Here is a 17,805-nt window from a genome sequence, read left to right as displayed (position 1 = left end):
GAAAACCCGAAAATTAAATTTTTTATCAATATAACTGTTTTTGTATGATAATTCACAATTCCATTGAAAATGGAGAAAATTTATCAATTCCAGAAAAGGCAGCTTCAAAGGTTTCGCGTAAATAACGCAAACTTTTAATTAAATTTTGACTAAATTAAATGTGACTTTAGTAATATCAAATTATTAAGAAAAAAGAGAAAACAAATCTCTACGATTAGGTTAAAAAATGAAAGTGTAAAAGCACTTATGAGGGCAGTTTAAAATAAAAAAACGTTGCAGAGTCCGTACGATTTTAGCCTAAGAATCTCATGATCGACATGAACCTCACGTAAGACAATGTTTTCAAACGTTTTCCAGTAATCTGTATCATTTTGTTAGACTTTGATTCCATTGGTCTGTTGTCCAAAATTTGTTCGCGTGTTTTGTTTTGGCTGTCTTAATTCATGCTATGGCCTCTTCAATCTCTCCTAAATGTTTATAGTCGGCATAAAGCTCATGATCGACATGAACCTCATGGTCGACATGAATCTCATGTTCGTCATGCACCTTATAATCGACGTGAACACCATGTTCGGCATGAATGTCATGTTCGACATGAACCTCATGGTCAGCATGAACTTTATGATCCGCATGAACCTCACGTAGGGCAATGTTTTCAAACTGCTCCCCATGATCTATAGGTTTTTTAGACTCTTAATTCCATCATCTATAGCTTTTTGTTAGACTTTGATTCCATTGGTTTGTTGTCCAAAATTTGTTAGCGCGTTTTGCCTTGGCTGTGTTCATTCATTTTACGATTGTCTAATTTCTCATTGTTCTAAATGTTTATGGTCGGCATGAACCTCATGATTGACATGAAGCACATGGTCGGCATGAACCTCATGTTCGTCATGCACCTTATAATCGACATGAATATCATGTTCGAAGTGAACAGCATGTTCGGCATGAACGTAATGTTCGACATGAACCTCATGGTCAGCATGAACCTCATGATCGGCATGAACCTCACGTAAGGCAATATTTTCAAACGTTTTCCAGTAATCTACAGCATTTTGTTAGACTTTGATTCCATTGGTCTGTTGTCCAAAATTTGTTCGTGTGTTTTGTTTTGGCTGTCTTGATTCATGCTATGGCCTCTTCAATTTCTCCTAAGTGTTAATGGTCGGCATGAACTTCATGATCCGCATGAACCTCACGTGGGGCAATGTTTTCAAACGGCTCCCCATGATCTATAGGTTTTTTAGACTCTTAATTCCATCATCTATAGCTTTTTGTTAGACTTTGATTCCATTGGTTTGTTGCCAAAATTTGTTAGCGCGTTTTGTCTTGGCTGTGTTCATTCATTTTACGATTGTCCAATTTCTCATTGTTCTAAATGTTTATGGTCGGCATGAACCTCATGATTGACATGAACCACATGGTCGGCTTGAACCTCATTCGTCATGCACCTTATAATCGACATGAACATCATGTTCGATATGAACCGCATGTTCGGCTTGAACGTCATGTTCGACATGAACCTCATGGTCGACATGAATCTCATGTTCGTCATGCACCTTATAATCGACATGAACACCATGTTCGGCATGAACCTTATGATCAGCATGAATCTCATGATCGGCACGAATCTCACGTAACACAATGTTTTCAAACGTTTCCTCACGATCTATAGCCTTTTTTTAAACTCTTGATTCCGTCATTTACAGTTTATTGTTAGACTTTGATTCCATTAGTCTGCTGTCCAAAATTTTTTAGCGTATTTTTTTCTTGGCTGTATTCATGCATTCTACGGTTGTCCCATTCCTCATTGTCGTAAATGTTTATGTTCGGCATGAATCTCATGATCGACATGAATCTCATGGTCGACATGCACCACATGTTGATCATGTACCTTATAGCCGACATGAAGACCATGTTCGGCATGAACCGCATGTTCGGCATGAATGTCATGTTCGACATGAACCTCATGGTCAGCATGAACTTCATGATTCGCATGAACCTCACGTAGGGCAATGTTTTCAAACGGCTCCCCATGATCTATAAGTTTTTTTTTTAGAGTTTTAGACTCTTAATTCCATCATCTACAGCTTTTTGTTAGACTTTGATTCCATTGGTTTGTTAGCGCGTTTTGTCTTGGCTGTGTTCATTCATTTTACGATTGTCCAATTTCTCATTGTTCTAAATGTTTATGGTCGGCATGAACCTCATGTTCGTCATGCACCTTATAATCGACATGAATATCATGTTCGAAATGAACTGCATGTTCGGCATGAACGTCATGTTCGACATGAACCTCATGGTCAGCATTAATCTCATGATCGGCATGAACCTCACGTAAGGCAATATTTTCAAACGTTTTCCAGTAATTTACAGCATTTTGTTAGACTTTTATTCCATTGGTTTGTTGTCCAAAATTTGTTCGCGTGTTTTGTTTTGGCTGTCTTGATTCATGCTATGGTCTCTTCAATCTCTCCTAAATGTTTATGGTCGCATGAACTTCACGTAGGGCAATGTTTTCAAACGGCTCCCCATGATCTATAGGTTTTTTAGGCTCTTAATTCTATCATCCATAGCTTTTTGTTAGACTTTGATTCCATTGGTTTGTTGCCCAAAATTTGTTAGCGCGTTTTGTATTCGCTGTGTTCATTCATGTTACGATTGTCCAATTTCTCATTGTTCTAAATGTTTATGGTCGGCATGAACCTCATGATTGACATGAACCACATGGTCGACATGAATCTCATGTTCGTCATGCACCTTATAGTCGACATGAACACCATGTTCGACATAAACCGCATGTTCGGCATAAATATCATGTTCGGCATGAATATCATGTTCGGCATGAATATCATGTTCGACATGAACCTCATGGTCAACATGAACTTCATGATCCACATGAACTTCACGCAGGGCAATGTTTTCAAACGGCTCCCCATGATGTATAGGTTTTTTTTAGAGTTTTAGACTTCTGATTTCATCATCTATTGCTTTCTGTCAGACTTTGATTCAATTGGTTTGTTGTCCAAAATTTGTTAGCGTATTTTTTTCTTGGCTGTATTCATGCATTCTACGATTGTCCTATTTCTCATTGTCGTAAATGTTTATGGTCGACATGAATCTCATGATCGACATGAACCTCATGGTCGGCATGCACCGCATATTCGGCATGAATATCATGTTCGACATGAACCTCATGGTCAGCATGAACTTCATGATCTGCATGAACCTCACGTAGGGCAATGTTTCCAAACGGCTCCCCATGATCTATAAGTTTTTTTTTTTAGAGTTTTAGACTTCTGATTTCATCATATATTGCTTTCTGTTAGACTTTGATTCCATTGGTTTGTTGCCCAAAATTTGTTAGCGTGTTTTGTCTTGGCTGTGTTCATTCATTCTACGATTGTCTAATCTCTTATTGTTCTAAATGTCAATGGTCGGCATGATCCTCATGATCGACATGAACCTCATTGTCGACATGAACCTCATGTTCGCCATGCATCTTGTGGCCGACATGAACACCATGTTCGGCATGAACCGCATGTTCGGCATGAATGTCATGTTCGACATGAACCTCATGGTCAGCATGAACTTCATGATCCGCATGAACCTCACGTAGGGCAATGTTTTCAGACCTTTCCCCATGGTCTATTGCTTTATTTATTTTTTTCATCATCTTTTAGCTTTTTGTAGCTTTTGATTCCATTTGTCTGTTATCCAATATTTGTTAGTGTTTTGTCTTGACTGTATTCATTCATTATACGATTATCTAATTTTTCATTGTTCTAAATGGTTATGGTCGGCATGAACCGCATGTTCGGCATGAACTCCATGGTCAGCATGAATCTCATGATTGGCATAAACTTCACGTGATGCAATGTTGTCAAACATTTTCCTATAATCTATAGCATTTTGTTAGACTCTTCATTTCATTGATCAATTTACAAAAATTTGATCCCGTCGTTTGTTCTTGGCTGATTTATTCTTACATCATCTTGTCTCATTGATCATAAATATTTATAGTCGGCATGAACATTATGATCGCCGTGAATATCGTAGTCGGAATGAAGTTCACGTAATGCAATGTTTTCAAATATTTCCCCATCATCTATAGCTTTTTTTAGACTCTTGATTTCATTGATCTGTTATCAATAGATAGCGGATTTCTGACGGGCTACGTCACGATTATAGGTGGGGACGCGCTGGATCGCCGGGACTCAGTAGTGGGTGATAGATAATCACTGAATTTAATCGGTACTAATTCCATAAATATAATTAACGATTTATTAATCAAACGGCTAAGTAAATGAGAACGGGAATTAACAGCAGAGTGCAACTAAACAGCGTTATTCTAATCTCAAATAAACGAAGTGCAGTCCGTAACTGCAATGAATTCCCATCCCGTACGAGCCGTACCGACTTTGGCCTTGCCTAGCCCGACAGAAATCCGCTCTCTAGTTATCAGTGATTTGTTCCCGTCATTTGTTCTTGACTGTATTGTTTCATTCAAATATTGTCTTGTGTCTCATTGATCCTAAATGTTTATGGTCAGCATGAACCTCCTGATCGACTGAACCTCATGCCGGCTTGAATCTCACATTCGGAATGTTCTCAGACATTTCCCATCACCTATAGGATTTTGTTAGATTTTTGATTCCATTGGTCTGTTATTCAAAATTTGTTTCTAATGTTCGGCATGAACCTCATGGTCGATATGAATCTCGTGTTCGGTATGCATCTTATAATCTTCATGTGTTCGGCATGAACTTGATGTTTGACATGAATATAACGTTTTGTTCGACTCTTATTCCATTTTCCAATCTCTGTTTCCGGCATTTGTTTTTGATAGTATTGATTCTAAGCTCTCGTTGATTTGTGCATCATAAGTACCCATATACATTTATAATTTGAAGCTGTCAGACACTACTTTCACGTTCAAGAGTGACTGAACTCTAATTTAGTTATTTTGTTTATTCTAGTAATAATAATTATGTTAATTACCCTCCGCATTTTCTTAAATTCTGTGTTTAGGAAATGAATGTAATCTCAATTAAACAACGTTCACATATGAAAAAATGTATACGACTAAATTAAAATCTTGGAGCTGTTGGTAGAACTCATTATGTGTGGTATATAGTACAGGGTCATCATAAATGATTGTAGTCAACTTGGCTTTGAAAACAAATGAATTTTTTGCTGTTGCCGCTTCATAATACGATTCGAAGTAATTCGAACTATTAATTAAATGTCATGCTCTGTTTGAGGTTATTTTCAAAAATGAATAAAACATTCTTTAAGTGTTTAGCCCTAACTGCACCGCCTTCACTTAACACTTAGAAGTGTTACGTAAATTCATTTGTGTTCGTGCCCTCGTGCCTCGTGTGTTCGTGCAGTTTATAAAAAAAATATGGAACAACAAAATGCCGAATAACCAGTTGTACACCGGAGGAGGTTTTAATTATGGATTAAGTTTATGAATATGAATCCAAAGCTACCATTGAAAATAAAAAGGACGATGTCATTTACTGGTGTGACAAAAATTCTAAAAAAAGTGGTACGAGAACAAGAAAAATGAAGACCGGAAAACAGCCGCAGACGAACAGGCCGAAAGAAGAAAGATTGGCAAAGGACCACGTCCAGTATTTGAAACAATGGATCCTTGTTTTGGTTAAGTTACGGACATTACAAATCAAAACACTTGTGGAGACTGGAGACGTACATTTCACATAGTGGGGACGAAAATGAAAGCATTAAACCAACAAATAGCCAAGATGGTGCAGAGGAAATCCTGTGTGTTTAGGTACGAGATGACATCACAGCCTTGGTTCCAATGTTCAACAGAAAAGCATAGTTGAACAGGGTGGTAGTCAGTGTTCTGTGGTCATGATTTACCAACAACCTCAAAAGAAGTAAGTAGGTATACATTTCATTGTTATCCATAGAAAATTATTTTAAGGACCACTGGCGTGTTACATTCCAAATAATTTTAAAAAGCTGATGGATCAGTAACTTCACACTTCACACTAAAAATTGGTTTAGCGGAAGAAGAGCAAAGGTTATGGAGACTGTTCATGGGAACATAATTTCACAGCAGTGGCAGGGTTATGAAGTGGCAAAATTAAAAAACCAATATTTAGGGCAGGAGTTGTTAACTACAAAAGAAGGAACGAGAAATTGAAGAATTTAATTTTAGGAAAAGGGTTTTAAAACCAGACATTGAATTAAATGTACTTACTTCAAATTAAAACATTAAAGAGTCCATTTTCAATTAAATGATGCTCATTTTTAATGTAATGTTAACAATAACATGAGATATTGTTAGTTTATAAATAAATTTTAATATGTTTTTCACTATAAATGAAATCAACAAAAAAATAATAATTTTATTACCAATAAATTTTTACTGTCAAATATTACAATCTGTTTTAAAATGTTGTGTAAAACAACAGCGACAATCACAACTGTTAACACAGGAAACTGTTGTGATAACCCAAACTTCCCGCCTCAAAATTTGACCTTGAAACAGTTTGAAAGGCCCGCGAAAAATTCAAAAATTCAAAGTTTGGCCTTGGCTATGATCGTCTAACAAATAGGAACCTACGTTGTTTTTTTTTTTTTTGAAAAATGGCGGGAAGACGTTCTTTCATACAAGTGCATACACTGTCGAGAGCGCAAGAAATAATAGACAAAAATTGTTTTGGAGGGGGGGAAACGGCACCACCCTCACAGGGGGAAATACGCTGCGAAGATTTACCCCTCAGCGCAAAAACCCCCTTGGTTTTATTCCCGGACGACATTTTATTACATTTCAAACACCTTAAGATATGTGAAAGAAAAACACTCGCGAATTGACAGACATACACACACGAAAAACGAACAAACGGAAATTCTGTACATCTGTTTGGAATCAATTCAAATATTTGAATATCACAAATTTAGTAAAACAAAGCAAAAGCTGAATCAAGTAACTGGATGCAAATACACAAGTTATTACAGGCGTGTGGCGGCCGATCTCTTTTTCCCCCTTTTTTTTTTTGTTACGGCAGTTAACAGGAGTACAACAAAAGTACCCCTGGAGCGTTGTAGCATAAGCGGAGTCTGAGCTACCGGTCTGGAACTGTTCTCCCCCCGCGACGGTGATTCTATCTATCGCAAAGCCTACCCCACACGCATATCCCATGACGAACTTTGCCCTGCGGAACTAGGCCATTACGGTCGTCCAACCCGCAAAGATCTAAGCTATGTACAGGAGCTGAGAAATTTACAACGTCGGCGGCCGCCCCCTGAATCTATCCAAACCTGTGGACTTGTACAGGTGGCGCGATAAATCTCGCCAGCTCGACTAGGAACCAAACCTCGCTTCTGCCACGTTTTCTGTGTCATTTAACCTCAGTTCCATTTTAAAACATTCAATCTCTTATAACTCTGATGTTAACAACAACTGAACAAGTGTTAAAGTGTCAAAGAGCAATAAACAACATTTAAATTCGCCATACAATCTTGTGAAATCTTAAACAACAAATAATTCTTATGTGGGATTAAAGTTGGACATCAAATAATTTATATGATAGAAAACATTCATCAACAAAGTATTTACAAAACAAAACTTAGCAAAGATTTATGAGACGAAAGATCTGGTGTGAAATAAACTTGTACACGTAGAAATGTTATGTGAGGTTAGAACTGTAGAACATGAAATTTACGTTCAATTAAATTTATACAACAAATAAAATTACTGAGGTTAAGATTGTGAGATTAAGAAATATAGTACGATGTGAAAAATTGCAGAGTTAACATAATTTACAGGAGATTAATATTTGCCACACTTTATCAACAGTTCAAACAAAGAGTTTACATTATGCCAAATTATATCATGATCTAAATGATTGGTTACTTCAAAAATAATTTACTTTGAGAAGTTAAAATACTACGAACTGGTTACCCCAACAAAACACATAATAAACAAATACAAAAATATCCAATCATCGCTCCGAGGGAAAAAGCGTCTCGGTGATGTAAATATCCAAAATCGTTGCGAGGAAAAAGCGTCTCGGTAATGTAAATTTTCTGTAGCGTTGGGGGCATGCCTTAATTAATTAATCAATCTGGCGTTGCGAAACATGCCCCGATGAATTAATCGTGATAACGATGATAACCACCTAAGGGGAGAAAATATCATAACCCCCCGCCAGTCCGCAGTATAATGAACTTGTTTAACTGCCGTAAATGAACTATTAGCAATATTGTGTGAAGAATTTAGAAGTGTTATAATGTAACACTTACGTATATGCATCCAGAGACCTATTCGTAATTAAACATAAGGTGTTTTTCCTGACTAAGTGAATTTCATGACATCTTCTAGCAAATGGTTAATTTAAATAATCCTGATTGTTAAATTGTGTTTGCACTAGCTGACTATTAAGAAAAACTAGCTTGATTGGTGAATTTACAAACAAAGAAACAGATTCACAACACGTGTTCGCGTCCGACCGGAAGTCTGCAATTTTCGATTAAAAGGGCGCAAGAATTTACCGCGCGGGTTGGGGACAACTGTATCATTATGAAAAATACGTTTGATCGTCGTTAAACAAAGGCTTTCTCCCGTTTTATTAACTACCAAACCAACTAATTTAAACCTAGCGCTTACCACGTGGTCACACACACACAGCCACATTCGTAATGAATCTACCACGCGGTTTTTCTACCAACCCTCTAACTGAAATTACCCTAGCGCTACGTGCTGCCACCTACTCAAAGATCATGCAAACTAACTCCTAAGCGCTACGTGCATTAGACCATCCATGCATATTTGGTTGCCTATGTTTAAGGAGTTCCTTTTCGTGATTGAACTTTTTTTTTTCTTTTTAAATTCAAATTATTCAAATGCGATTTCGCGCCGCTGTCAATTAATTTCAGCGCGAAAAGTTTGATTTAAATTCGGTCACCACACTGTCGTTTCAGAATCCCAAATGTGCACCCAATTCTGTTGCGGCTTCCAATGTGTCACTGATAATAGAGCTGTTGTGCTGGAGTAACGGGATATATCAGCAGTGTCAAGAAGTATTTTTTTAAGGGATAACTTGTTACTTAGAAATATAATAATATAATAAAATTCTCTTAAAATATTCTATCCAAGAGCACACAACTTTGCAGTTGTGTATTTTCAAACAGATTTCAAACTGAACAATGATTAAAAATAGTACTATCATTTGTAGCTACTGATCATTGTGCCACAATATTTGAAATTTAATCATTTCATCACATATGGCTTGTACATTAATCAAGAGATAATCTTCCTGATTTCTAAAAATTTCTGGATCTTCTCGACCTATAACTTTTACTATTTCATTTTTTGTGTTCTATGTTAACAAAAATTCATATACCTGGTAATTTAATTTTTATATGAGCAGTCCAAGGCGCCAATGAAGTCTGGAAAACGAGCTAGATGAACAACAATCTTTCACATTTGCTTGCTCGTCTACAATTTGAGGCATCACAAAATTTTTTTGGTACAGTATAATCACTGCTCTGGGTACTAAAGGAATTCTTCTTTTCAAAAACAAAAGGATTTTCAGCACTCCAAACTCTATAATTTTGCAAATTAACGTAGCCATTTAGATGAAACCATGCTTCATTGGAAAAAAATTACATCCAAAATTCTGTTTTTGTTCATGTTGTTTTGAAACCATTCACAATATGCAACACGACGAGGATAATCAGCTGGTTTAAGTTCATGGACTTACTTTATAGGGATGCATATGTAATGTTCTTTTTAAAACTTTCTGACAAATGGTGTATGGGACACCAGATTGCAAAGACAGTTTACTTAAAGATTTTTTTGGGCTTTGCTCCATTCGTTCCCTCAAATCTTCGACGACCTCTTCACTAACTGGAGGCCTTCGTGGTGACTTGCCTTTAGAAACATTTCCAGTGCTGTTGAATCGGTCAACGATTCTTTTTATGTGTGTCATTAAAGACTGTTCTTCAATGTTTAATTCTGGAAATTTTGCCAAATTCTCATCCTTGCAAGCTTGAACAGAATACACCCATTTCCCGTCCGCATTTAACGTCCCATTTCGATAGTAAGACAACCATAAACGTATTTTGTTCAAGAGTGTACCCCATCTTAACCTAAAACAGATTTATTTGAAATATGAATACACATTAATTCATTTCTAGTTACCTTAATCGCTGTTTTCAATCGTTGTAGTTTTGATAAAAACTGGTTTAATTCAATTTAATTTATAACAAACAAGACTGGAACAACAACACAGGGTATTCTGACACAAGTAAACAAGACGTGCGCTGCGCGGGAAAGTATTATGACAAATGACCAGTATGACATTCTTCTGACAGCAAAGCAAAACAAAAATTCCCCATAACTTTAGTGGACTATAATTAATAATTTTTCGAAAGTAAGATGCGGCACATCAAAACAATTGCGTCAGCGCCTACTTCGACTACAATCATTTATGATAACCCTGTATATAGTATATACTGTAAGCTGGTAAGCAAGAAATAGTTGACTTGTGAATTGTTGTACATGCAGTTGCACGAAAAATGGTCTATTTAGCAAAATTCACGGACATATAACATATTATGTTGGTCCCAGTGCAAAGCATGAAGTTGTTAACATTTAACATGGAGTAGCACAATTACTCTGGCAATGCTTTTAGAACTAAAATTTAAAAAGAATCAGATTGTAATTTTTATTTAGACATAGACAGAACAGTGTAATACTAAAACAAATAATAAATAATTTCTAAGACTCAAACTAATTTCTTTAGTATAAATTAAACTTTTTGGTTTATATTTTCTATCATTTATCTCTATCACTTAGCATGAAATTTCAAACGATCGGTTAATCTTATTCCAGTTTTAATATACTCAGCAAAGTGTTTAATGTGGTTAAGTTAGATGATTTAAGTTGTTTCACAACTTTTGGGATCCATAACACACATCGTACTGTTTTGCTGAAAAAGGTGCACATCAATGTCGCATTTAATTTTAGCGAAATAACACTAAAACCCTGCTTGAAATGATATAACATCGTCTTATAATTTACGGTAAATTTTGCGCAATTACCTATATGTACAGTATTGTCACATTCTGCTTAAATAGTTTCACTATAATGTGTCAAGTCACATCAAAAGTGTATAGTGTTAATTAAATAAGTATAAAATAAAATACCTAACCTTACATATATGCAAGTCTGAGGAATGGCAATAACAGCATGACACAAAGTGGGAACTATGAATGAAATAACACAGTCATTTTGATATTTTTCACCAAAAAATAACGTTAAAGTTACGTTATTCTATAACTTGTGCCCAAGGGTGTTCGATGTGTCCATATTGTATTGCAAATAGCTCATCTCGTATTCGCTTATACAAAGGGTTAGTATGTTCTATGGTAGGAATATGCAGAAGGTCGCCCAGATATTCTATCGAACTAATGGGACTAACTATACAGGCTGTTCCCGACCCAAACATTTCTAGAAGCTGTAATAAATAAATTTCCAGTTATTGCAAATAATTTAAAAAATATTATAAAATTACTCTCTCAGTTCGCAGCAGTTTTATAATATCTGCCATTGTGAACATTCTTTCTTCAATTCTGAACTCCTTCCATTCCGTCGTCATTTGAAGGATAGAGTTCCTCGTGACCCCGGGTAAAATCAAACCGTTCAAAGGGGGTGTTGCTAGGACTTTATCTAAACAACAAAAAATGAACAATGTGATCTTCGTTTGGTTTGGGAACACTCACCCCCATTTTCGTCTATATAAAATACGAAAATGTTCATGGTCCCCACTTCTGTGACTTGATGGTCTGGTCCATACAACCATAAAACTTGTTGACGCCCTTTACTGCTAGCAGTGGTTTGAACTCGAATGGTAGGCCCATAATTTGAACCCATTTTTCGATCTCCACAACCACCCGGCCACGCCCTCGTATATGAAGGATCGGCCAGAAGAGATACCGAGTCCGATCCACTGGCAAAGTAGTTGCCAACGGGACAAAGAATTGTGAAAAGAAGGGCCGATTCTGACTGAGCCACTCCCAAAGTGCCCTTGAAGAAATAATAAGTTGTTAAAAAAATAATTTTGGAAACTGTTGTCAAAATTTCAAAGTTTTCTAAAGTTTGTTTAACTACGCCCAATGATTTTAAAGACATAGCTCAAGCAGGAGTTTATATTAGTTTGCACAAATTAATTTTACTTTGCCCTAACATTAACGATTAAAATTAGCTAATTTGGTAGAAGATAATTAGCTTTAATGTTATAATTGCATTAGAAATCGTTTTGTTATTGTCATCTACTATTGGGTAGTATGCTAATTCTCAAAACAGAGAGCTCATTAGCGATTTAAAGAAAATGAAAATGTACAAAAATTATTCTATGTGTATTTATTTATTCTCCAAACACTTAAAAATGAATTTTTAGTCGTAGAATTATTGCGCGGTTATTTAAAATGTTATAACAAAAACGTTTTACGGACACGGTATTTATCATTTTAAAATTTATTACAACAAGTTGTTTCGGTTTTACTTTTCCGGGTATATTATTATTGTAAGGAAATGATGAATAAATTGCATTTGTCTTAAATTTAGTTATAAATTTAATATTTGTTTTGATGTGAGACTATCCGATTTTGCTGCAATGCTCATGTGACAAATATGTCTCATCACAAAATTATGCAGATGTTTGAGAAAAGGTTTTCATATTTTTTTCAAGTATAATATGTAATTTAATTTCTTGTTAACATAACTCTATGACATTTTTAATCATGGCGTATACTATACAAATTGTCATTAAATTCAGTTTTAACTTCAGATTGATATTTCTTTTAACAGCGAATGTTTTTTGTGTCTTGGACAATGGAAACTTAACAACGCACCAAAACGCTTTGTAAATTCGATTTCAGATTAGTTTTTTGATTTTTTTTTTGTTTCAGAAAATGACCGTATACCTATTAGAATGTAGGTTTTTAAAACTTATTGATGTAAGTCATTGACGTGGGCATTTTAAATTTGAAATTTAAAACAGTCACGTCAATAATGACAAAAAACACCTAACATTTCGTCAGAAACCAAAATATTAAGCAACAGTATTAAATTTTTTATAATGTTTTATTAATGACAAAAATAATAAAATGATATACGAATAGTGACTGTAGAGATTTTTTTTAAATAATCGTGTACACATATTTTTCTGGGTCATCTGCAAAACTGTTACGATGTCGTCATATTTAGCAATAAATAAAATGCGATAATAAATGTTATCAAATCGCAAGACATAAATACAAAGATGTGAATCTCTACCGACGCGTGCATAAAGAGGTTGGTAACAAAAATTTGATATAATTTTAGAGGGCAAAAGTCGCTATAAAAATTATCAACATATTGAAAATTGCAACTGATAAACTTAGGTGATATAGATTAAATAAGATAATTTGTGTTTTGGTTTACGTTTTTTTTTTAATTTTTTATGTTTCTAAAATTCTGTCGTGGTATAGTTGAATTTCTTTTTTAAATATTTGAGAACGTTTTTTGTGTACTAATCGGCATGTAATGTATGATAAAGATTTGGTAAATCGTAAATAATTTTTTGAGGTATTCTACATTTTAATCTTTTCGTTTATTCTACTTTAAAAGAGTACTTTGACAGTAAAAATCGAATTGCAAGTTTCGACATTAGTTAAATTCTGTAACTTTAAAATATATATTTAAACTTTAAAAAATATGTTTTATATGTTCATTAATCAGTCGTATTTTACCTTAACAATGTCAAAATTCAAAACTTTGTAAATCTTGTGTTAATTTTTGCCATATTTGTTCACCTTTATTTTAATTTAAAAAATGTTACATTTGTCATTTTAAATGACTCTTAATTATATGGTATCATTCAATTACTAATTATTATCCACTCATAGTGATAATGAAAACACTGAAGGTCATGTTTTAGTGGTGTAACTCGTATCTATTTTTTAATTAACATTTATGAATTGAAAGTCGATGTCAGACCTCTCTAACTGATATTACCAATATACCAATAAATTGCGCGATAATTCTGAATTTATGATGAACAAATACTGGATACTGAAATAAATTATGCACGATGAAACAAATTTTGACTAGGTTTTGGACGGTAAAGTTCTGGATAAATTTGTATCAACATTTTGCAAAATAAAAAGTACACCTAGAGTGATTTGTAGTGCTAAAAATAAAACAAACTCCAAATACTTACATCTATTCCAATTAACGTTGGCCTGATATACAAACTAGACCCTTCACTATGCGGCACCCATTCCTGATCTACTTGGATTAATCTATTAATACACTTAATCATTTCTACCCCATCAAAAGTAGGCAGTCCGGCCCTTTGTGCCGACAAATTCATCCTTTGCATATTCAGGTCTGGCCGAAAAATTCGAACCTTTCCATCTACACCTCTATAAGATTTCAAACCTTCAAAAAGCTGCGAGTAACAAAAGATCTCAGTTATTCGCAATACATAAAAATGGTTCATTATTCACCTCCACAGCGTAATGGAGCACTTTTGCCGCCGGATGCAGACTTATATTTTCAAACGGTATTATCACTGGTTTTTGCCATCCTCCAAGTTGTTTGTGGTAGAAAACTTTCAACATGTGATCGGTGAAAATCTGACCAAATTTTAACTCTGATACTTCCGGTTTAGTGCGCAATTGTGTAGGATCAGCCAGTTTGGTGGTTAGATCTTGGTACTGTAAAAGACAAAGAAAAGGATGAGGCGCCGATTTTCCAATCAAAACTTTTTTAATCCAATAATTTTTTACGACGCTGGATTAACTGTACACAACTGTGGTCAACGAGGTCAAGTTCAATGTAAAAGGTTTGCTTTGTATCTCTGTTCCTGAATTTTTCATTTGATAATTATGTAAACAGAGTTGAATTAATTAATTAGCAGTAGCTGTAATGAATGCATTGGCAGTTTTATTTTTTATGGCGAATAGAAAAAAATATGTTTATGGATACTTCCTTAACAATGAAAACAGTGTTACTAAGTGAAATATCTATAAAATCTTGATATTGTACATTTTTGTGTTTCAACATTTTAAATGGAAACTAAATGGTTCAGAGATAGCTGCGACTAATAGACTACAATCGATATTTTTAATTTCATTTGAAATGTTGATAATGTTAACCGGAAAAGTGCATGTCTACTTACCATTGTAAGAAAATTATTGTATACTTAGGAAATAATGAAAAAGCGAATGAGCGACGAATATTGAAATGATCATTTAAATATTAATTGTATATTACATTGTACGTAAGAGTAAGTACATATATTCTTTAGTTTTTAAAGTATATAAAATGGACTTAATATGGCAACAAACAATAAAGCACTAGAAGATTCCATAAGTGTTAAACAGGTAGGAATTAAGTGTTTTATCCTTTGTAGACATTGCATTCATTACAAAGTAAAACAAATCCGCCCCTGTTCACCGGTTGCTGACCACCAGTACACAAAAATAATGTTCTTGCTTATTTTGGAATTTAATTAAAAAGATATTATGAGTCGTGTTAGTGATAATAAATAGAAATGAATAAGTAATTACGTTCGAAATTGTTTTTAAATTACAATAAATAGTTAAGTTTTAAAACTATGCGAGAAATTTACGGAAATCAACGAAAAAAAAGAAGTGTTAAACCTGTCCATGGACTAAGGTGAAATTTAGATTTATACAACAACGCTTTAGTTAAAAAAACATTTGGTAAAACTAATTTAAAATTGTTCCTACAATTTTAAACAAAAGCCAGAAAATGATTTTCAAACCTGTTTTACACTGTTTGCAAAAAACAAGATTTTTTTTACTTTAGTGATAAAAATGGTCAATTTATAGTCACCAACAAGTGAATAAACAGTGCGTATTATGATAATAGAACTTGGAAATATTTGTCGTCCAATGTAGGTCTAGGCCAAATTTAACAAACATCCAAAAAAACACAACAAAACACAAAACAAATACTGGGATTTATTTACGTCGCTCTGAAAACTTACCCTAAAGCTGTACTCGGAGTCGTACTGTTCATAGGTTCTAAATTCTTCAAAACCAAACGCTTCTTTCACTTTCAAACTGCAGGCCCTTGCTACTTGCTTGAGCTTGTGTTGGTGTCGCAAAACCCATTTGCAGGCACACTAAAAAAAGTTTTTTTGATGTATTTTGACGGTGATATTTATGCTATAGTGTTTAAAATAATTCTGGTATTTTTACTACATTCCCGCCATTTTGATTTGTCCTTGACCGAGCCCTTGGCATTAAAATTAATTGGTGCCACTGCAAAATGGCGATCGGGCATTGTTTTTTGTGTATATGACAACAAACATTTTAGTTGTGGTTTCTAGGAACAAAAAATACACCGGCAACAGCTTTCAGCGTGTTAAAATTTATTGCAATCTTGACATTCGACACTATCTTGTTCCGGTGGATAGCTGCCGTCTTGAAAATTTCAATATCGTCATAGTTATTGTGTTTAACTGGTCAGTGTGATTTCGTATGTTTAATTCATCATTCAGAAGATTTAAACTTGACGTTGTCTATTGTTTTCTGCAATAATGGGAGGTGTGTTGTTTTTTTAATGCATGTATTGTGTACTATTTTCATTTACAAGTTATTACCTACGTCTGTTTTTCACAAATACTGTGATTTGGAATGTGATACTGATATTATCGAACACGTGGAATAAATTGATATATTTTTTACACTGAGAACATTGTAATTTATGACTACTGTATCTTTACGATGTCGTTTTTTTCCCTAAGCTTATTAAACTGTGAATATACATTATTGACGATTTTTGTAACTTTTCTGCTGATAAGTAAGAATCGGCAGATAACCCTTTCTACAACAAAACACAATAACAAGATATTCTTGCGGACAATAACTGAAGAATCAGTAACACCTAAACCAAGACTTCTGATCTTATCGAGTAATTAATATGTTATAATTATTATCTCACTCAAAAAAAAAAACAATTCAACAATTGTTAAAATTACTCGTCTTATCGAATTCAAACTTGCGTTGAAATCTAGAAATTACAACACTGTTGTTTAGCGAATTGGGAGTTGAAAGTTTATCACTTACACTAGATTTTTCCAGATTTTTCTGTTATGGAAATGTTTGTGTCTCAATAAGTTAAATATGTCTCTACTATCAGCACCACCGTTATCAAATAACAATACACAGTGATATAGTAACACGTAAAAAATATAAGTTCAAAAAAATGGTCAAGCGGAATCAAATTCACGAACAACATGTGGGTGTTACAAGTTGTGTAAAAACTAAACAAATTCAAACTACCTGTTTCGTTGTGATAACTGACATGTTTATGTAATTCACAAAATAAAACACTAAAACAAATCACTCACTAAAAGATATTCAATAATACGCTGAGAATACTGCCGTAACTAAAATTTTAAGTATTGTTATTAGTTTGAAGTGTGTCGTTCAACTGGTGTATTGTAAGCTTGAACGCATGAATATTAAAGACATAAATTAATACTTATCGCCGGCTATTTTATAAACCGATTATATTTAGGAGAAAAGAAGAAACGTCTTATCTTTCGCAATATAATAATAGAGTTAAGGGTGACGCAAGCAGAATCTCGAACGAGATTTAGTTAAAAATAAAAACAAGAGTTGATGAAAGCCCATTGAAGTCAGTAATTATTGTCATTTCGAAATGTGATAATGAGAGATCATGACCTTAACAAAACTTTTATGTTATCGTGTTGTTATTAGGAATTCTTCGGTCGGATGATTCAA

The 17,805-nt window shown here is 34.3% G+C and overlaps 1 protein-coding gene across 1 annotated transcript; it reads right to left on the bottom strand.

Annotated features, from left to right (window-relative positions):
* Window positions 1-10,692: 10,692 nt before the first annotated feature.
* On the bottom strand, window positions 10,693-17,509 carry LOC135126992 (branched-chain-amino-acid aminotransferase, cytosolic). The gene is made up of 7 exons (XM_064053275.1): window positions 17,341-17,509; window positions 16,041-16,178; window positions 14,533-14,742; window positions 14,244-14,474; window positions 11,764-12,067; window positions 11,556-11,710; window positions 10,693-11,498 (listed from the first exon to the last, which is right to left on the bottom strand). The coding sequence occupies exons 1-7, from the start codon at window positions 17,362-17,364 to the stop codon at window positions 11,310-11,312; spliced, it is 1,251 nt and encodes a 416-aa protein (XP_063909345.1). The 5' UTR covers window positions 17,365-17,509; the 3' UTR covers window positions 10,693-11,309.
* Window positions 17,510-17,805: the final 296 nt, after the last annotated feature.

The sequence above is a fragment of the Zophobas morio genome, unplaced genomic scaffold (genome assembly GCF_036711695.1).
Source record: "Zophobas morio isolate AGI-343-1 ecotype UQ-CSIRO unplaced genomic scaffold, CSIRO_AGI_Zmor_V1 ptg000011l, whole genome shotgun sequence".
In the NCBI taxonomy this organism is placed as follows: domain Eukaryota; kingdom Metazoa; phylum Arthropoda; class Insecta; order Coleoptera; family Tenebrionidae; genus Zophobas; species Zophobas morio.
Note: the sequence above shows the minus strand (reverse complement) of the source record. Positions and strands in the feature narration are given on the sequence as shown.

Excerpts from the sequence above, each read along its gene's own strand:
- LOC135126992 (XM_064053275.1), bottom strand. The coding sequence starts at position 17,364 with ATGTCAGTTATCACAACGAAACAG. Across the intron at positions 12,068-14,243 it reads CAACGTTAATTGGAATAGAT|GGCACTTTGGGAGTGGCTCA; the intron begins GTAAGTATTTGG and ends TATTTCTTCAAG. Across the intron at positions 11,499-11,555 it reads AACTGCTGCGAACTGAGAGA|CTTCTAGAAATGTTTGGGTC; the intron begins GTAATTTTATAA and ends TATTTATTACAG.